At 39.3% G+C, this 22,076-nt stretch overlaps 1 protein-coding gene across 2 annotated transcripts in view; it reads right to left on the minus strand.

Moving 5' to 3' along the window:
- The window catches only part of CFAP43 (cilia and flagella associated protein 43), a 104,467-nt gene that overhangs the window by 10,820 nt on the left and 71,571 nt on the right, over positions 1-22,076 (minus strand). For both annotated transcript variants that reach the window (XM_055081317.1, XM_028481924.1), the window contains exons 21-32: positions 20,624-20,728; positions 18,360-18,476; positions 17,001-17,228; positions 15,218-15,424; positions 14,200-14,289; positions 13,822-13,902; positions 13,072-13,197; positions 7,840-7,959; positions 4,568-4,675; positions 2,914-3,000; positions 2,138-2,226; positions 304-517 (exon numbers count right to left, since the gene is read on the minus strand). In XM_055081317.1, coding sequence (XP_054937292.1) covers positions 304-517; positions 2,138-2,226; positions 2,914-3,000; positions 4,568-4,675; positions 7,840-7,959; positions 13,072-13,197; positions 13,822-13,902; positions 14,200-14,289; positions 15,218-15,424; positions 17,001-17,228; positions 18,360-18,476; positions 20,624-20,728 — 1,572 coding nt within the window. The remainder of the gene's footprint in view (positions 1-303; positions 518-2,137; positions 2,227-2,913; positions 3,001-4,567; positions 4,676-7,839; positions 7,960-13,071; positions 13,198-13,821; positions 13,903-14,199; positions 14,290-15,217; positions 15,425-17,000; positions 17,229-18,359; positions 18,477-20,623; positions 20,729-22,076) is intronic.

Raw genomic sequence — 22,076 nt, forward strand, 5'->3', positions numbered from 1 at the left:
CTAAATCTGTGTGTATTTTCTAGTTACAGCATGTCTCAATTAGGACTGTCCACATTTATTTCAAGTAAAAAATAACCCCATGTGGCTAGTGACCATCAATTTGGGTCTACAAGTACTTAGCCCTCAATAGGACTGAGGTTAATATTTTATTTCTTTATCATTATTATTAATATTACTAACTACTACCCTAGTGGGAAAACCTAAATAACTAGCTTTTCTAGAAGCACTGACCACCATAAACTATATATTTGATACTAGTACACTAAATGAAATGAAATAAAATAATAAAATGTTATTATATACTTTCTGTTCATTTTCCACTTTCGCTCGTCTGGTCATGCAGAAATGTTCCCAGACGGAGGGGTCCAAGCCTTCTGGCATGTTATTAATACTGTCCAAGTCATCCATGGCTTTCATTAACTGGGCAAAGGCATCCTCATTCAATTTCCCAGATCCTGGTCGCTCTCCAAAAGGCACAAGACTGGTCGTATCTGAGTGCACTTTTTGTTTGTGAATCCTGGTATTACCAATAAAAGCTCATCAACCTTTCACATTCTCACATACAAAAAAAAAAATCACTGTTAAATTAACGTAACCCTTAGCAGAGGTGTGACACTGCATGACAGTTTCCTGTGGCTAGTGGGTGGATTACCCCAAAGAGAAAAGCACCCACTTGGACCTTCTTCCATCCTCTCTGGATCCCCAGACATGACCTCAGCTGGACTATAGATGTCCCCAATTGCTGTCAGCACTGGCAGCTTTACCTGCACTAGAAAATGTCTCCCTTCTGGGCATTTTAAGCAGGTAAGTAAATGCCTGAGGGAAGTGTGGATGTCCCCGGGTTCTGCCCCATACATCCTCTGCTGGTATCCTTGTTTCAGGTCAGTAGCCTGGAAAATGTTCAGATATATGTGCAACTGGAGAAGTGCCTCTGTTAATCTACTTTAATGGATAAGTTTTGTTTCCCTGGCCTGAAGCTGGGAAGAGAAGGGTACAGAGATTTGTACCAGGCACTCACTCTCAAGTTGCTTTACAATACGCCGTGAAGTTACTATTGTTATCCTCTTTTTCTAGATGAAGGAAGTGAGGCTCTGAGAGCAGTGGCTGGCCAAGGCCACAGGTCTGATAGATGTGGAGTTAGGATTTAAAGCTAATTCTGTTGGACAATAGAGTTTATGCTTTTTCCACTGCTGCCTCCCAGTATATGGGAGGTCTCACTTCTTTCTTCACAGGCTTATGTAACTCACTCCTTTAAAAATAGGGAAACAAAGACATAAGGCTTATTCTAGGCTGAATTCCTCAGGTTGCATGTAACCTGTCAAAGGTGAGAGAATGAGTTTGCATCTCAGACACAAATGAGCCTATATCTTTGAGACAAACTCCATGATTCCTACATTATGTCTGATTAAAAATTATGGAAATCTGAATTGATAAAAATTTGGAAATCTGTGAAATGTAATTCTAATGCTACTCTTGGTATAAAAATCAGATATTTTAGAACTCTTCTGATAATGGTTATTTTCAATCATTTATACTGGCATTTTTCAAACTTTGTCTTGAACACAAATCACATGAGATGCTCTGAGGAAAGGGTATTTGTAGTCGAATAAGTCTGGAAAACATTTCCTACTCTATTTCTTATACTTGGGGATGCAAAGGCTACAAAAAGTTCTGAAATGTTCTTCAGTAAAGAAAATCTTTTAACTTTATCTTTTTCAACCCAGTATTTCCTTAAACTTATTTTGTCCTGGAAGACTTTTATGTGCAATTCCAATTCATACTGCAAGGGACTCATACTTGCTGGAACACATCTTGGGAAAAACAGTTTATAAATCTGTCTGCCATTTGTGTCTTACGAGGAACTACTTTCATGTATAAAATAGAACCTATAATAGCACTATGATTACCTAGATACTTAACTATTTTTAAATAGTAAAAAAGAAATCTTTAGTCTTCATTGCCTACTGTAAGATATAAGAATGATCTTTAACAAACTGAGTTATGATCAAGACACTTGAACATTTTCACATAAAAGATGTTACACTTAATATTACGAACTAATCGGGAGAAAAAGCTGACATCTAATAACACTTACAAATTTTTTTCTCAGAAACATGATAGCAAAGAGGAAACAAACCTTGGTCGGCGTTTAAAAAGTTTGTAGAGTATATCCACCTGATGACTGGGAATTTCAGAAAATTCTTTTTTAAAGCTGCGATCTAGAACCTAAGGGAAAACATATCATTGATAGGATTGCAACTTTGCTCAGAAGGCTTTTATTTGTTGACAATACTCTTTAAAATATAGGTTGTATCACTTTGATTTTAAAAATCCATGAAAACTTGGTTTATAACCTTGTTAGAGGGTGACCACTCACTGTGCAAGGATTTAACAAAGATTTACTTTGAACAAGAAGCACCTCAGTAAATTTAAAACATTACTTCATATAAGAGGTCTTAGAAATCATTCAGAACTGAAGTTTCACAAAATGATATTTACCTGTAAAACATGCAAGTTACCTCTATTTTATTCCATTCTGTTCTATTCTATTCTTCTGTTTGCTTTTCTATCCTATTCTTTTCCATTATAAATCTGATGATCATAGCCTACTAAATTGATTTCATAACCAACTAATGGGGCTTGCAACCTGAAGTTCAAAAAGCTCCAAAGTCTAGATGAGCTCTCTCTTTTTCGTACAAGAGAAAGCTTAAATGAGAGAAGTTTACAAAAATTTATTTTACACAGTGATTTTTAGAAATACACAGTGGCAAAGAATGAAGTACACCCGTAACTGTGAATTACAGTAGGAGAAAAATCTATGAGGAAATTAAATTATATCCCTCTTAATCTTCCCCAAATCCAGTAAGCAGCAACTCTATTGCATTAGCGAGTGGGTGAAACAAAAGCTCTCACTTTGTCTTCCGCCAGTAAGTTGTCGTAGTGTTCCTTGTACGTATCGAGGTCTTCTCTAGCTTTCCGGATGGCCTCTGTAGTCTGGCTCTATAATAACATCGGGAATAGAAGATTGGAACTGGAGATTTTTCAGGATAAACAAAAATATTGGGGATACTGAAAAGAACAAGGAATTCCCTAGTACAAGATAAATGTGAAGTGAAGTATCGATTACAGATAACATTCACAGAAGAAAGTAAACTGACTGGAGACTGAAAGGACAAACATCCAGTCACCTGTTTCGAAGGGTAGCCAGCTCTGTATGTTAAGTGTGTAAGTGACTAGGGAGCACACTACACTCTTGGCAGGGCAGTAGGGATGATGAAATTGCACAGGCTTGGGAGTCGCGTGGACCTTGGTTCTGAGAGACTGAATATATAAATGGACAACGGCTAGACTGTATATAAAGATAGAGCCCTGACCCATAACCTACAACCAGCCAGGAAGTGAAACCAAAGGCTCTGAAGCGATCGGCCCTAAACTGCCAGGACTTGATCAATAACTTTCAGCTTTCCTAATTTTTGCCACCATTTTCAACTTAGAACCAACCAGAGAAAGCCAAAGCTGCTTCCCAAACCAAGCACATAGGTTGCCAAGATTCTAATTAACTTGCCCCAGGCTTCTCCATGCCAACAACTTTGAATCAGGGTATAGCTGAAGCCCTCTCTTCTTTTCATTATAAAACTTTCTCATCCCCCTGCCTGCCTTTGAGTGTCTGCCAAACACAAGTGATGGTGGCTGATTTCCTTACTATACCAAGCTCTGAATAAATAGTCTGCTTATTCTCATTTGGAGGGTCTTCATTTATATCTACAGTTCCAATTTCTGGTATGTTACACACTAGTGAGTGACTTAGCCTGTTACCAGTCTCTCTGAGATGGACTCCTCCTCTACAAAAGAAATCCCATACTCTGTAGGGTTGTTATGAGTAGGGTTGTATTTAGAAGGTGCTTTGCATATGCTCTTTAACAGACTCTTGGCAACAATAATTACATATGTCATTTGATACTTTATATCATTCATTCATAAGTGTCATTTATTAATACTAATAAAAGCTGACATCTTTTGAAAATTATTATGTGACATGTATTTTGTATTCATTGTCTCTTTAATGAAACATATCTATGAACGCTCCTATTTGAGTTTTTCAAAATATGACAGCTTTTCATTCTATAAGCTAACCCATTACTTATATATTTAGTGAAACTTAGGGTACCAAATGGTCCAGAGAGAACAATATTCCCTAGAGAAGAGTTTGAAAATAGCTTTAAAGGTTATGTGTCTTGTCCAAGGTCCCATAGCTAGTCAGTGGTTAAAAGTGGGCCCCTTCAACCATGAAGCCACATGGCCTCATTTTATAAACCATATGTCATATGAAAGTTACATAGTTCGTTTGACTAAATGATTGCGGACGCAGAATCACATAACTTTATGAACAGATTGGAGTGGGCACTTTCATCTGACCCTGGGGCAAAGTCCCAGACAGGGAGCCAAGGAACGCACACAGCTGAGTAGGAATGTAGAAGGAAGGAAGGGGCTAGGCATGTGAGCTCTTGTTAAGAGGGACCCCTTTGTCAGAAGATGCTTGTACTCAGGTATCAGACACTATACTTACTTTCTCCTCCTGCTTCCTTGCAAGGTAGTTGCTCAGGAAGGCTTCTCTGGAGCTTATTTCTTCATCCAACAGTAAGGAAAACACAAGGTTGTTTATTTTCAATTCCTCCTGTAGAAATATTTAAAAAGGGGGAAAATGATCAATATGCCTACCTTTGAAAGGATTTCCTATTGAGGGTCACACACTTGGCACTCATCAAGCAAGTTTTATGACATACAAGTAAGAGAAATTCTTTTTAAGAAAAAGGGAATATAAACTTGCAATAACTGCTCAGTTTTTACCTTTTTCAATTTTCATTGTAAGATAAAACACATGCATAGGAAAATACGTAAAACAAACGTATAGTTGAATGAGTTATTATAAAGGCAAAACACCCTTGTAATCACCACTCAATTAAGAACTAGAACTTTACCAGTTTACCAGAGCCCTTTCCATGTGTCCCCATTCTAATCTCAACCCCGATAATAACCATTGTCCTGACTTTTATAGCAATGTTTTATGTTTCTTTGCAGTATTATTACCCAAATATGTATCTCTAGGCACTATTGTATAACTTGTTGGTGAAAAAAATGTCACATTTTAAAAGTCTCTTATAATCCACAGGTTCCCTTTCAGCCCTTATATGTATCTCTAGGCACTATTGTATAACTTGTTGGTGAAAAAAATGTCACATTTTAAAAGTCTCTTATAATCCACAGGTTCCCTTTCAGCCCTTTTTTTTTTTTTTTGCGGTATGCGGGCCTCTCACTGTTGTGGCCTCTCCCGTTGCGGAGCACAGGCTCCGGACGCGCAAGCTCAGCGGCCATGGCTCATGGGCCCAGCTGCTCCGCGGCATGCAGGATTTTCCCGGACCGGGGCACGAACCCGCGTCCCCTGCATCGGCAGGCGGACCCTCAACCACTGCGCCACCAGGGAAGCCCTAAGCCCTTTCTTTTCCTCACATTTATTTGCAGTTATCTGTAGTTTCACCTAGTCTGGGTTTTGCTAACTGCATACTTATGGCAAGTTTTTCAGAGTCCTTTATCCCATGTATTTCCTGAAAATTGGCAGCTGAATCAGAGGACAGATCAGACCTATGTTTGATCCTTTTATGAAGACCATAAAGGATATTGTGCTTTTTGATCAGGAAACAGGTAGTATCAAGTTGTCTTTCTTTTTGAGATGTTAGCAGCTGTAGATCTCAATGGCCGGGTCCATTAATCCATTGGGAGCTGCAAAATGGTGATGTTACATTTCTATCATTCCTTTTTCACTTACTGATTGAAATCCTCTTATAAAGGGATGCTTCTCCCTATCTATTTGGTTACCTAGCAGTGTAGTTCCTACAGGAAAACAGTAAATACTTGACACTTTCTCTTTATTAGTTTTTAGATAATAAATTTGTTTTTATCCTTTGATGGCATTTTTATTTTTAAAATATCACACATTCACTAATCTAACAAATTTGATAGGTTTCAGTTAATTGCAATTATTATTATTGTTGAATCTTAAATTGTCCCATTTAGGGGAGCTTTTAAAGTTGACTCCTGAGTCCTTTTGACGTTACTTAGTAGTCTTTGATAGTTTCCTCATTGTCTTGTATGAAAAGATGTTCTAAGTATATCTTTTTAAAATAAGAGCTTTATTTAAGATGTATTTCACAATCCATACAATTCACTCCTTTAAAGTCTGTAATTCAATGGTTTTTAAAAATCAGATTCCCAGTTGTGCAACCATCACCACAATTTTAGAATATTTCATCACTTCTAAAAGAAATCCGTTAGCAGCCATTTCCCATTTCTCCCCACACCTCCCAGAGGCCTTCGTGCCTCCACCCAAAGCAACCACTAATTAACTTTCTGTCTCTATGGATTTGCCTATTCTGGACATTTCATATATTTGGAATCATTCAGTATGTGCCCTAGAGTGTCTGGCTTCTTTCACTTAGCATGTTTCCAAGGTTCATCCATGTTGTAGAATGTATTATTACATTCTTTTTGCAGCTGAATAATATGCCATTATAGGGATAAACCACATTTTATTTATGCATTCATAGTTGTTGGACATTTGGATTATTTCTACTTTTTGGCCATTATGACTAATGCACTCTTAAGACTAATGCTGGAGCATTCATTCCCAATCTCCCCCCACCCAACTACCATATGCATACATCCCCTCCCTGCTGGGCCAGTGATTATTTTCTTCTATCTGTGGCCACGATAACTGAGGAACAGCCCCTCTCCCATGGCTACGGGTCTTGCTCGGTCCTGGTAATAGTGCCCTTCCCTTGCCTCTTTAACTCTAGGGATGACACTGGCTTCCCATCGTTTCTAGTCTCCGGCTGTTTCACCATTATTTACTGTTTCTCTTAACCCTGCCCATACCTCAGTGAAGAGTCCCTGCATTACCTCTCTTAAATGTAACCCTTTCAGGGTACCATTCCTATTAGGACCCTGACAATACAGACATCCTCCTGGAGGTTCCTTAACCTCTCTCATCTTTTTTGATAGACCCCTTTGCTTTGGTGAGATACATCTTCCATTAGCTTCCAGAGAATGGGTGCATATAAATTTTTGAGACCTTGCATTTCTCAAAATATTATTCTCCTCTCACATTCAATTGATAGTTTGGTCAGATATAGAATCTAATGTTAGGAATAATTTTCCCTCAGAATTTAAAGCCTTCATTCTTGGTCTTCTTGCTTCTAAGTTATTGTATGCTTCATTTATATTCTTACTGCTGAATCAAATTAAGTCAGATTTTTCATCTGATCTTTTGGGGCATGTATATTATTCATTCATTCAACATACAGGATGAGTCCAGCCCTTTGCTAGTTGCTGGAAATACAAAAATGAACAAGACAGACTTGGTCCCTACCCTCATGGAGCTTATAGTCTTGGGAGCATTAAAAAGTGATTCACAATAAATTAAAATTCAGTTGTAATAAGTGATAGGAAGTTAAAGAACAGGGTATACAACTCTGTACATACAAGAAGATCTAACCTAGCCTGGGACCTGACAGATGAGTAGATGTAGCCCAGGAAGCAGAGAAGTGGGCAGAGTCTTACTGCCGCGTTGGGAGGAAGGAGATGTGAACAGGAGGCAGAGAACTGAGCATGGTGCGGGGGGTGGGGGTGGGGTGTGTGTGGCACAGATGAGGCTGGAGCAGGAGTCACGGCCAGTGAGTGCAGGACCTGGATGCCAGACAGGGTGTTGGTCTTTGTCCTAAGAGCAATGAGAGGCCTTGGAGGCTCCTTAAAAGAACAAGTCATATAAGTAAAGCTTTTATTTACCTGGTTGACAACCATCTCCGCCCTCACTCTCCTTTCAAAGAGTCTTTTCAAATGTTCATCAAAATTCTGTGTGCTTTCTTGAATAGAGTTTTGAAGTTTCTTCATTTCTGTGTCTAGTGACTAAAAGGAAATCAACAGCAAAGTTAACATTTAGGAACATCAAATGTTCCTAGGAAGTGGTTGTTTACATTTCGCTAAAAGAAAGGGGCAGGTGGAGGGCAGGCCTCCTGCGGTACTCTGGGCTTCCCCTTTAACCAGAGATGTTTCTGCTGGGTCTGTTATATTGTGAATCTGAGATTTTTTCCTTAAAAAAGATTACACTGGAAAAAAAAAGTTAAAATCACTGATCAGGGCTAATGATGCAAGCAGACAGAGGTCTAGTAAAACAAATTGCAGCAAAGTTTTCCAGAAAATTCTGACTCTCTACACAGGACAGAAATTTCTAGGCACACAATCTGGCCCTAAGAAATCTTGATTTGTTTTTTTAAGTTATGAATACAGTTGGTGCTTGAATAACATGGGTTTGAACTGTGTGTGTCCATTTATACGCAGATTTTTTTTTAAACAAATATGTATCACAGTACTACACCATCCACGGATGGTTGAATCCACAGATGTGGAGGGCCAACGGTAAAATTACACTCAGATTTTCACTGTGAGGAGGGTCAGGGCCCCTAATCCTGAGTCATTCAGGGGTGAACTGTATATATACATATTTACGTTATTTATACTCTCTCGTTTTCTGTATGTTTTCTCCCTCCAAATAGTTCTACATCAGAGGAAAAAGTATCACCTTCTTTAAAATTCCAACAAGACTTAGCACTAAGCACACAGTAGGTAAGTAGAAAGATATAAATTTATATTTTTAAAGAGAATGACATCTGCAGATCAATCCTAGACATATTGTTACAAACTATTTTTACCTTAGAAATTTTTGGTAACTTTTAAATTTTGATATAACTTCACATTTGCAGAAAAGATGCAAGAATAGGACAAAGAATTCTCATATGCTTTTAACCAAATTAATCAATAGTTAATATTCTACCCCATTTCCTTTATCGCTTGCTCAATCTCCCCCCCTTCCTCTCTCTCTCTCTCTCTCTCTCTCTCTCAACCATTTCAGAATAAGCTGCAGACACTTGAATACAGGCTAGTTATTTTGGGGTCTGCCACTCAGGTTGGGTCTGCCACTCAGGTTAAGTCTGTCTGGCGTTTCCTATGCTAAGACCAGCATGCACATTTCTAACAGGAATTCTCCACAAATCATGTTGTATCCTTCCCAGTGCACCACTTCAGGAGACACAATGCTGCTTCGTTTCACTTTGGCTGATGTTAACTGTGATCTCTGGGTTAGGTAGCGTCTGCTAGTTTCTCTATTGTACCATTCCCGCTTTTCCATTTGTAATTGATTTGTGGCAAAATACTTTGAGACTATGTAAAAAATCTTGTTTCCCATCAAACTTTTAGCATCCATTGATAATTCTCACCTGAATCAATTATTACTATGATGGTAGAATGTTGTTATTATTTGAAATTTATTTTAAAAAACCAAGTTTTCTCTATGCTGGTTTAATAAACGAAGAGACTAACCCTGGGAAGATTATGGAGAGAGAAGTTTAGCAAAATGTATAGAAATATATGATACAAGGAGAAACACCATCTAAATTAGGCTAATTAAGCAATGAGGAAATATTAAAAATAAAACAAATACAGCTCTGGGCCAATTTGCTTATAATAATTTATGACACTATCTCATAGGAATGGAAAATCCTACGAATTGTGGCCTCCTAGTAGTTGTTTATCAAGCTCAGGTGTTTCTGGATAATGGAAGCATCATTATATGGCAAATGGCCAAAGACTCAGCCTCCTGAGGCCAGATTGTCCAAGGGTCCCCTATGCACCCTTCTTTAAAACACTGAGCTCTCTGGTCTGAAAGGAACTTTTTATGATATCAAAACGGCCTTTTGCTAAAACTGTTCTTCAGATGCCCCACACTCTTCTCATTGCAGGCCCTTCTCCATGCTTTTCCATCTGCCTGCTGTCCCTTCGTCACTCTTCAACCTGTTCATTCTTTCTCATTCTTCTCATGTGAGAACAAATGCCACTTTCTCAAGGAAGCCTTTCTTGGGTCCTGTCTTGGGCACTATCTTGAGTCTTAGCAGCAAAGTCTGGCACAGGATTCCAGTGCACATGCTTTCTGGAGGGAGTGCTCTTTTGACATCTATACGGGGGTGAGGGAAACAGGTAGGAAGGGGCAGGAGCTGAGCTATGATGTGCTCTCAGGTGGCCCAGCCTTGGCCTGATTCTCGGGGGTATAAGGGTAATAGAGAGGCTCTGCTGACCTGTCCCAATTTGAACTGAGAGGGCTGGACTTTCATACCCCCATCTCATCAGTCAATTGCTGGCTGTTCTGGGTGGGAGCAGTGGTATAACCTTGCGGTGTCTCTGGACAATAATGGCCCCCTTGGTCAGCCAAGGACAATACTCCAATGGCCTTGGGTACAAGCCTTTAGCTGCAGCAGTCACAGCAGCAAAGGGATGGGCAGGCCCAGGGGACCAGGTGAACACCCCGATCTAAGTCAGTGCCTCTGTGTTTACTGTTATAGATGGCATTTGAACTTGTCCTTCCTAATTTATCACATTGTAGTTAAATAATTATTTTGTGAATGTCCAGTTAATATATAACCCCCTTCACCACCAGATAGTGAACACTGAGGGTTGAGGGCTGAGTCTTTCTATTCACAACGTGTCCCGTGGATCTAACATAGTGCACATAGTGGGAACTCAAGGAGCATTGGTTAAAAACACAAGTTTTTCCCTCAAACATTCCTGGGGGAATCTAATTTTGTCTAAAAATGTATCAGATGCTGAGAAATGAGAAGCAGGGGAGGTGAGAGACGGGAGTCCAAGTAGCAAGGATGAATATACAATGCAGAATCCATCACGTCAAGATTTTCTCCCATTCCCGGGACTTCGCTGGTAGTCCAGTGGTTAAGAATCCGCCTTCCAGTGCGGGGGACGCAGGTTCGATCCCTGGTCCAGGAAGATCCCACATGCCATGGAGCAACTAAGCCTGGCCACCACAACTACTGAGCCCATGAGCCACAACTACTGAGCCCGCATGCTGCAACTACTGAAGTTCACATGCCTAGAGCCTGTGCTCCGCAACAAGAGAAGCCACCGCAATGAGAAGCCCGTGTGCACCGCAACGAAGAGTAGCCCTCGCTTGCTGCAACTAGAGAAAGCCCAGTCGGCACGCAGCAATGAAGACCCAACGTAGCCAAAATATAAATTAAAAAAACAATTTTTTTACAAGTGAGTGAAAAAATAATTCAGTGTCAGGGAAGTAGGTAGAGGTACAAAATGAGATAAGATTTGCATTAGTCAATAATTGTTGAAGCTGCATAAGGGGGTCATTATATATGTTTGACATTTTCCATAACAAAAGTTTTTTTAAAAAAAGATTATTTTAACAGAGGGGAATTAGAGACAGTGAACATCAGTTTTTCGAGGAGACACTGAGCAGTGGATTGAGAAGAAAGTGGAGTCAAGGGAGTGTTTTTCTTTTCTATTAACTTTTTATTTTGAAATAAATTCAGACTAACCCCAAAGTCACAAGAATAATAGAAAGAACTCCAGAATCCCGTTCAAGGGAGTCTTTTTTTTCTTTTGTATAAGATGAGAGATGTATACAATGTGTAAGACTACAGCATGTGTCTATGGAAAAATCCAGTAGAGGGGGAAAACTGACGATGCAGGGAAAAGGGGCAAATTGCTAGAGTAACAGCACTGAACAGGTAAGATGGGATGGGAGCTAGTGCACGAATGGAAGACCAGGCTTGGGCAGCTGCAAGGCCATTTCCCCCATAAGGAACAGAAAGGCAGGGAGAATCTCTGGATTCAATGCGGTGGGTGGTAGATGCGGCGGGAGAGGCGTAAGGAAAATCTCTTTTAGTTGCTTCTCTTCTCCCAGTGAAAAAGAAAATAAGGTGAGAGTGAGTTGAGGGTCAGGTGTTGGAGGTTTGAGGATAGGGGAGAACACATGAAGTGGTCCTCTAGGATCTTGCTAGGATCTTGTAGTCCACCCACCAGCAGAAGCTGCACCATGTGGTTACTTGTTAGAAATGCAGAATCTCAGGATCCTTCTATGTCCTCAGAATGATGGACTTTGAATTTGTATTTTAAAAAAGATCCCCCAGGTGATGTGGATTAAGCTAGGGGAAAATTGAAAGCTAGGGGGAATAGCATTGTTGAGCAGCTTTAGGGACACAATAAAGATTAAGGTCATTAGAATGAAACCAGTCAGTATTTTTCCTTTACCCACTGCATGGTGCAGGTGCAGAGAAGGTTGAGTCCTGGTTTAATCAAGGCTGAGGTTTTACCAGGTGAGCATGGCCAAGGAGCAGGGGGTGAAGGTGTAGGCAGCAGACTATTTTACAGTGCAAGACTATGGAGTAAATGGCACCACTTTAGGCATCTATACTCCGTAACTTCTTGAAATCTTTACTGCATTCAAAACTACTCATTTTGGATAATATACAAAGACATTGTTAGAGGACTGCAGTGAATAAAAACAGGGACAAGTTAACAATACGTTCAAAGGAATTGTTCACCATAAAGCTGACAAACTGCCCTGCCTCAAATGATGGTATGATTTTACTTTATTCACAGAAGAATAAATATCATTTACTTGGTTGTATACCATCACTTTTTACATCTCTATTATAACTGTAAGCACTTTTAATGTGGGAATGTTTCTTTGTGATGGAAGGATAAAAGTGGGAGACCTGCACTGCAAAAATCTCAAATTAGAACTTTATTGACTGTGTCATTTTTCTCTCATCTTTTCCTTGAAATTGAGAGCAAGTCAAGCAACAGTATACAACTCAAATTGACATAGACAATAGAGAGCAGTACCTTGCAGTGCCTTGAACATACCACCATAGGTGTTCATTAGATATTTGAAGAATGAATGAAGGACCAAATGAACTGTAATGATGTGAAATTTGAAATCAATAAGAACTTTAAAAAATTGCTATATGTTCTTTTTGTTTTAAATTGTACTAAGCCTTTAAATTTATCTCCACTCGCTTCTTCAAATTCTCTTGAGAATTTAAGCCAAAACACCATCCCTAGGCTACTAAAGACACTGAGAAAATAAAGAGCACTTCATTTGAAAAGATACTGAAACAAAACCCTTGATAAGGTAGGTTATATTCTTTGATCTCTGACCTTTCTATACTTATCTCTTTCTTCATTTAATTCCTTGACTTTTTTCTCATACTCTTTGAATTGTTTCCTCTCCTCTTCAGACCACAAAGCATCAGGTTTTGACATGAAAGCAGGTTGAGGAATCACCTGAAGATATAAAGGAAAGCATATATTCTAGGTTAAACATAAATATAGCAATACAGTAAAACTCAGAGTTATTGTTACAGTTAAAATAAAAGAGCCCTTTTAAAGGGTATAGTTCTTCACATTGGCAAGGCAATGACCTAACACTTTGACCAAAGGATATGAAAAAATGTTACAATGGTTTTTCTGTCACTTAAGCGAGGGCAAGCATTTTGGGATGTACCCTGACTCTTAGGTGACAAGTTCAGAAGTGTGAATTGATATCTTCATAGCTAGAACTATGCCTGAGCTCCAGGGATACCTATGTCAGGTATCAAAGGGAATGTTTCTTGGTGTATCTGGAGAATTAGAGGTGCAGTATTATCCCTGCTTTCTGTAGATACCCAAACAACTGTGGTTGTTTTTTTGTTGTTGTTCATTTGTTTGCTTTCCATCAGATTGGAAGGCAAGCCTGGGGTTTCAAACTTCTTCTTTGCCTGATGTGGTAAGTTTATAAGGTACTGGGGAGTGATATATTTGTCACTGTAGAATTTCTACAACTCAGGTTCACATGGGGAAAAAATGGTCACATTTAAGTAGCTCTTTCCATCCCATTCCACCTTCCACAAGGATGGCCAGGAATCTCACCATTCTCAAAATGTCTTCCTTCTTGACTTCCAGAACTCCTCCCATCATGTCCATGAGGGCTCGGCGTCTCGTGTTGGGGCCCTTGGGAAAGAGCCAAGGTCAGAGAGGGTCATTGAGACAGAGATTTGACACTCCAGTGGCACTGGGGACAGCCTCCCTGTCCCCAGGGTTAGAATGGCTGCATTTAGGATTGGGGAGGATGGGCAGTGGCATGCATGGAGGGAAGAAGAGGAGGCCACTGAGATTCCAGTGACCTCTGACCACGACAAATGCCTGATGTGTTTCTATGGTGGAGTACAAGACTATTCAACCAAATTAGGAACAAATATCCCTAAAAGGAAAAGGGTCTTAGGTACCATCTGAAAAAAAACTGCATACCCGTGACAGAAGCAATCGCTCCATTTCACGGGTCACAAGCAATTCTGTTTTGGCTTTTTGCCATGGATTAATATGTCTCTGAGCTGTAATCTGAAAGAGAAAATGTGGTTTCCTGCTGTTATTCTTACAAAATTCAAGCCATACTTTCTTTCCACACACCGGGAGGAGGTTAGAAGGGATTAAGGAGATAGAGGGACTATCCAGATTTTGCAACCAATTTCCTATCTTGGAATGAAGATGAGGTCCAAAATGAGAGAGTTAGAAAAATAGATGGTTACTGTTAACAGGGACTGTATAAGTGTTTGTTATTACTTCTAAGCAACACTATTATCTTTTGCTCCAAAGTAATCAAGATGGTTTCATGTGAGCAAGGGTATTCTCTTTGAGTTACTTTTTATAAATGAAATATGATTATATTTGAATTGTTTTCTTTAAGTACTTACTTGTAACTGCATTTGTGCCAAACACCTTTTAAGAAGGCTGTCCAGTGAGCCCCTTTCTCTGGGACCCATACTACTCTAATGGCTAGATAATTACTGGAGCTCCATCAGCCTCATTCCCATTATGTGACCCAACCTCCATGGGTACAGGTGCTGGACCCAAGTTGGACCAAGAAGCCCCGTCCCAGGCTAATCCAGAACTAGGAATAAGAGATTATAGTTTGGACAAGTTGCTCTCTTGAGCACAGGCAATATAACATAGAAACTGCTACAGGCAGCTGAGATGCAGAGAGAAGTGAGTCAAGAGATGAAGAAAGAGCACTTCTGGACTCTCCACAAGGTTCCAGTGTGTGGTTCCTGCTTCTTTCTAGGCTTGGTGTCCAAATCTTCTCTGGACTCTATGGCATTCATAGAAGAAATCCTCATTATTGCTGGGGCTATGTTAACTGTTTTTGTTACTTGTAACCAAGGATGCTACCTTATATGGTTGCTTCTGGTAGCAAAAACAAGAAGAATAAATAAGAGCCTGGAAAATGTCATGAGAAAGAAGGGAAGAGATGATGTACGGATAATCGTACCTCAGTACTTTCCACAATAAGGGTTCTCTCTGGCTTCTCACAGTCCTCAAATTCTGGTTGCCAGACTGATTCTTCCAACTCCAGATCCAAAACAATTTCTTGAATTCTTACATTTTTTTCCTTCACACGTGCAATTTCGATCTCTTTTTGTTTATATGCCGCATCAAATTCATTATTGAAAGCAGTTTTTACCTTGTAAATAATATCCTAAAATATCAATATGTTATTATAAACACACCATGTATTATACCTTTACTGGCAACATGGTCCCACAGTTTTACTTTCCCTCCAAAATTACTTTACAAACTATAAGCAAATTAATCTTTCTAAAATACTATTTATATTAAGTCACTTCTTGGTTCAGTAATCTATAGTGGCATCCCACCATGGGTAAGATTAAGCAACAGCATAACTGTTATACTACAACGTACTTCCAGAAATGTACGATGTAACTCAGTGTGCAGGTATATTGATAAGTGGGTAATGGATACTTGGAGGCTCTTTGGGCTATTCTCTCTACTTTTGTGTATGTTCTTAAAAAAATCCATCATAAAAATATTTAAAAAGCAATATTCGGTATTAAAGTTGGGAAATATCTTTTCTTTGGAACCAGGTTTGGGGAGAGGAGGTGAGGAAAAGATGGACTATAGAGGTCTGGAGAATCTTCCAGAGAAGCACAACTACACACAATATACTTCCTCTGTATGGACAGGTCATTTTCAGGTAGAAAGGGAACCCAAGCTGTCCAGTTGGATCAGCCAGTTAAGGTGAATGTGGGTCCAACTGGATTGCTCCTAGCTCTGCTGAGTAGAATGATGGGTCAAACTAAAAGTGGACTTGACTTTACCGTCAGACTTCAGTCTATATATCTATCCTACTGAAGATGAAACCATTAAAGCAGGGTAGAAAATGATCTTAACAGCTGGAACCAGAATTTCTCTTAGGCTGAAATTACTTTCTTGTAGGAAAACACCTTAATAAAGAAGCAGGAAGGTGAGACACTGAGGGCATAGGTCAGCAGAAGCTAAGCAACAAAAGGGATAACTCAACAGTTCTCAGTATAAATGCACAGGAATTTTAGGTATTGGAGGAGACAAAGAAGAGAAAAAGATAGGAAGGGAGAGCAGAGTAACACAGCAGGAGGCTAGAACTCAAATTGCAGACATGGCTGAAGGATATTCAGGAATAGGAATGGCCAAACATTAAATTTCAAACCAACTGCATTGGTGCAATCTCAGTTACTGAGTTTTCGAAAACCTTCAGTAGGCATGTACAGGTGTGTTCTGAAACTGACTTGTTTGGTTGAAAGCAAGGAGTAGGAGCTTAGAGCCTGAAGGACACCATACCTTATCCCTGAGCCCCAGAACTTATAGAAATCTTAGAGAGGAAATTGTATTTTCCTAGATTAAGGAGATAGATAAGCATTCACATCTTGATCTTACAAGGAGGTCCTAATTGACATCTGGGTTACCTAGAAGGTGGCATTCAAGGATTTCTTTTATCTTTGAGTTTCCCGAAGATCTAAGTAGAAAAATGGTTTGCGGTGTTAGCCAGTGGAGGGTGCTCTTTAGAAAACCTGGTATCACAGAACCCACTCCAAATGGATGAAAACAACTCTTGTCCATGAGCTCTGTTTAAAGAACATGGATGCTAGCCATGTGGATATTTCTCTGTGTACTTTACAGACATCATTTGATTGGCATTAGATTTCAATTTGAGCTTTTGTAAGACACCTCATGGAAAGTTTTAGAGATTTTCAAGGGTAAAGAAAAAATTCACCCACTTTCAGTAATATAATTTGGTTGACTTTCTCCTCTCTGGAATGAAGTTCCAGTTGGCTTGACAACAAAGAGGTATGTACCGTAAAATCAGTACTCAGACTACCAAGTAGGTAATTGGGCAAGTTGGTATCTTTTGCTGTCCCATCTTCTTCCTCTTCTTCATCCTCCTCTTCATGATGCTTTTTAACCAAGGTAATTGCAGACTGAACCTCTACAATTTCCTTCTGTAGCTAAATATAGAAAAAGATGAAATGAAAGTTATGCAATAAGAAGAATTCTCTAAAGGGCAATTTTGGGACAACTTAATTATTTCAACAATCATTTTAAGATGTTAATTGTCTTGCCAACAACTGAATTTAAAGTGATGTCCTGAACCTGCTGAAGAGAAAGTCTCAGAAATAGACTGTAGATAAATCATAAGAGTAAAAATTCTTCTTGATAGTGTGTAATATTCATATTTTTCTGTCAGGATGACAGCTGCTTGTAAATATTTTGAGTCTTTCTTGGTACTTAAGCATTAAAAAATATACTTTCTCTTCATATTTCACAAAGCAACTTATTCACATAGGACTGGTATATGTATGTAAAAAGAATTAAGCATGCCTTCATTTTAGTTTTAGAAAAAGAATGGATGCAAAGTTCTGGCCAAAATGAAACTACACCAATTGGGCAGTGTTTTTAAGTGGTTTGACAGAGATTGCTGGAAAAAAAAAAAGCTAGGATTGCTTTAGGAAAACCATAAATCCCATCAAAACAGATTCTACTTCATCCTTGGCCAACTATCTTAAAACACAATCCCCAGTGATAAGAGGTGGTAAAAAGAGTATATGTGGATGAAGAACTTCTGACCAGGACAAGAACAAAATCCCAAATCTCAAATTTAAAAGTATATCATCAGGGCTTCCCTGGTGGCGCAGTGGTTGCGCGTCCACCTGCCGATGCAGGGGAACCGGGTTCGCGCCCCGGCCTGGGAGGATCCCACATGCCGCGGAGCGGCTGGGCCCGTGAAGCCATGGCCGCTGGGCCTGCGCGTCCGGAGCCTGTGCTCCGCAACGGGAGAGGCCACAGCGGAGGGAGGCCTGCATACCACACACACACACACAAAAAAAAATAAATAAAAAAATAAAAGTATATCATCATATTTGAGGGATAGCCAATGTTGTTAGGATATAGGCTCCTTACGTGGATATAGGCTCCTATATTCATTAGAATATATTCCTAAACAGAAACAAGGAATATAAATATAAACACAAACAATATCTAAACATATTTTAAGTAGTATTCCAACTCAAATCTGTATGAAGGAAATCCTGAAACAAAACACGTCACTTATATAAACACATATATATTTAAAATTGTACTTTAAGACACTCTGCTTCAATCTTTTTTTGCTGCACAACTCTCTTCAATTCTTTCAACTCTTCATCTGTGCGTTCTTTCATTGGGAAGTTCTCAACCACACAAGCGATGTGAAAGCACTTGGGAAAAAAAGCAAAATGAAATAAATCCATTTTTAGAACAATTGTGTGTATCCGTGGCAGAGTGGGGCATGTTTTCTCTCATCAAAATTAATCCATAGGTTATCATGCATGAGTGAAATGGCCCATGGAAGTTTTCTTTAAAATAAAACTATGTAGAGATTACCACACTAAGTGAAGTAAGTCAGAAGGAGAAAGACAAATACCATATGATACCACTTATATGTGGAATCTAAAATATGGCACAAATGAACTTATCTACAAAATAGAAACAGAGTCATAGACATAGAGAACAGACTTATGGTTGCCAAGAGGAAGGAGGGAGGGAGAGGGATGGACTGGGAGTTTGGGGTTGGTAGATGCAAACTATTACATTTAGAATAGATAAACAACAAGGTCCTAATGTATAGCACAGGGAACAATACTCAATATCCTGTGATAAACCATGATGGAAAAGAATATAAAAAAAGAATGTCTATATGTGTATAACTGAGTCACCTTGCTGTACAGCAGAGATTGTCACACATTGTAAATCAACTCTACTTCAATTAAAAAAAAATAAAATAAAACAATGTATGCCTTCAGTATTAGTGTAAACTTTGTATAAAAAATACTGTGCTTTTGTGAAAGATTTATTTCTAGAGCAGTGCTTCTCAACCAGAAGTGATTTTGCTGGCCTCTGTCCCCATCCTCTCCAGCCCCCCAGGGACATTTGGCAATGTCTGGAGACATTTTTGATTGTCACTGATTGGGGTGGTGGAGTCTGCTGGGGCCTGGTAGATAAAGGGCAGGGATGTTGCAAAATCCTCCAATCCTTAGGTCAGCCCCTACAACAAAGAATTATCCAGCCCCAAGTGTGCCGTTCTCGAGAAACCCTGTTTTAGAGCAATACTCAATCACATAAATGGAGGGTGACCAATACTTCATTACCTAAACAGGGGGCATATTTGAATGTGAAAAAGGTGCTGTTAATACTTACTTTAGGACCACAGGCATAAACTGGGACTCTTGGTCACCCTACACAAAGAGGGAAACTGTGTTGGGAGGAATCTCAATAAAAAGGCACAAAAAACAGTCCTTTAGAAAATGTGAAGGCAGGGGCTTCCCTGGTGACGCAGTGGTTAAGAATTCACCTGCCAATGCAGGGGAGATGGGTTCGAGTCCTGGTCCGGGAAGATCCCACATGCCGTGGAGCAACTAAGCCTGTGCGCCACAACTACTGAGCCTGCACTCTAGAGCCTGCGAGCCACAACTACTGAGCCCACGTGCCACAACTACTGAAGCCCGCGCGCCTAGAGCCCGTGCTCCGCAACAAGAGAAGCCACCGCAACAAAGAGTAGACCCCACTCACTGCAACTAGAGAAAGCCCGCGCGCAGCAGCGAAGACCTAACACAGCCAAAAATTTTAAAAAAATAAATTAAAAAAAAAGACCATAAAAATCTCACTGTGAATATTAAAAAAAAAAAAAAGAAAAAGAAAATGTGAAGGCAGGTACAGGTAGAAATGTGAATAATATGCAGAGCAACTTAGACCATGTGCAACAACTACCGAGCCTGTGCTCTAGAGCCGGCGACCCACACTATTGAGCCCACGGGCCACAACTACTGAAGCCCGTGCGCCTAGAGCCCGTGCTCCAAAACAAGAGAAGCCACTGCAATGAGAAGCCATGCACCGCAACGAAGAGTAGCCCCCACTCGCCGCAACTAAAGAAAGCCCGCGCACAGCAACGAAGACCCAACGCAGCCAAAAATAAATAAAAAAAATAAATTTATTTTTTAAAAAAGAAATGTGAATATTATGTCTAGTTTTCAATCTGTGTGGAATGTGAGTGAAGTGGCTTTTTGGAATAGACAGATATTGAGACCCGGATGCAGGTGGTGTCGTAGAGGAAAGAGGGAAAGAGGTGCTGAAACAAAGCTTAAGAGATGCTGGCTTAGAAGCACATGGGGACTGAGCAGAGAGGAAACAACGAGACAAGGGAAAATGACACATCGAGGTGGAGTCAGTACAATAACGGGCAAGGTATGCTTCGAATGCTTTCCGATATATGGATTTTCTTAAACTTTTTTTTTAAATTTTCTGCCATGAGACTTTCCATGAAAATTTTCATTGGCAAAGGTGTTGTACCTGAAGTTCTATCTGTTACCTTAAGAGCTCGGCCTTTCACAGCCATCGAATTCCAGCATTCTCCTTTGATAAGTTCAGCCAAATATCTCTTGGCTAGGTTTTGCATCTCAGCATCCTTTCTTATCTTAAGGAACACAAATGAAGGGAAAAGTAAAAATGAAAATGTGGCCTCAATTGGAAAAACCAGATGCACTTGGAGGGGGATACTTCCCTGTCTTTGGTTTAGTCTGGAGGCTTAGGATTCCATTCACTGAGGACTAGGGTGTCAACACAAACACCACTAAGGCAGGCAGGTCCTACACAGGAGCCAAGGCAGGCGTGTGGGCAGTTGCACTGCCATGGTAGATGGATAGCTAACACACACACCATCACAGATCTGGCTGGTTGGCACAAGGTGGTAAAGCAAACCCACTGTGCCAAGTCTTCCTGTTTTATTAGAAAAGTTTGAAATATGTAAATGTTGGCTTAATCCTTGTCAATGCATATTTGAAGGGGCATTTTGTGACCTCTGTCTTGGGGTCTTTATTGTACTATATTCTTCTATTGTTTATGTCCACTGTGAAATGAATGTTCCACTATTCTTGGGGATCGTATGATGTACCTTTTGCCATTTAGAAACATATGTTACCTCAATAAGTTTTATCTCCTTAAGTGGTTAAGTATTCTTATTTTAATAAAGTTTGCCAAAAGAGCTGGCATGAAAGTGACACCCAACAATCCTTAGTCCTTAGGGTCCTCTTCAGAAACTTTTTAAAAAAAATTTTTTTACTGAAGTATAGTTGATTTACAATGTTGTACAGAACTTCTTTTTTTTTTTTTTTTTTTTTGCATTTCACTTTGTTGGCAGATAGTTAGCAAACTAGCTGAAAATAATATCTCCCAGATTAGAAAATGTCTTATTTATTTATTCATTCATTCACTCACTTATTCATGTTTATTTTATTCATTGTCTGAACAAATACCTTATTTAACTTGCGTTTTATTTATTTTTGATTTTACCCATTGAGTTAATGGCTAATACAGTTTTAAATTATTTTTTCTTTCTTTTTTTTTTCCAGAGATCAAAAATGTTCTTTATTTAGAAATAAAGAAGGTATTTGATGGGCTCTGGACATGATGGTAGACTGGACATGGCTGAGGAAAGAATCTCTGAGCTAGAGAATGTAACAATAGAATCTTCAAAGACATAGAATTCCTTTATTCCTTTTTAATTTCTATGGAACCTGTAGTGATGTCCCTCTTTTCTTCCTAACATTAGTAATTGTATCTATCTCTTTTTTTCTTAGCTTAGCTATAGGCTTATTCATTTTATCAATCTTTTCAAAGAATCAGCTTTTGATTTCATTGATTCTTTTTTAAAAAATTTTATTTTATTTATTTTTTTATACAGCAGGTTCTCATTAGCTATCCATTTTATACATATTAGTGTATACATGTCAATCCAAATCTCCCAATTCATCAAACCACCACAA

This window comes from Physeter macrocephalus, chromosome 20, assembly GCF_002837175.3.
Source record: "Physeter macrocephalus isolate SW-GA chromosome 20, ASM283717v5, whole genome shotgun sequence".
Taxonomy (NCBI): Eukaryota; Metazoa; Chordata; class Mammalia; order Artiodactyla; family Physeteridae; genus Physeter; species Physeter macrocephalus.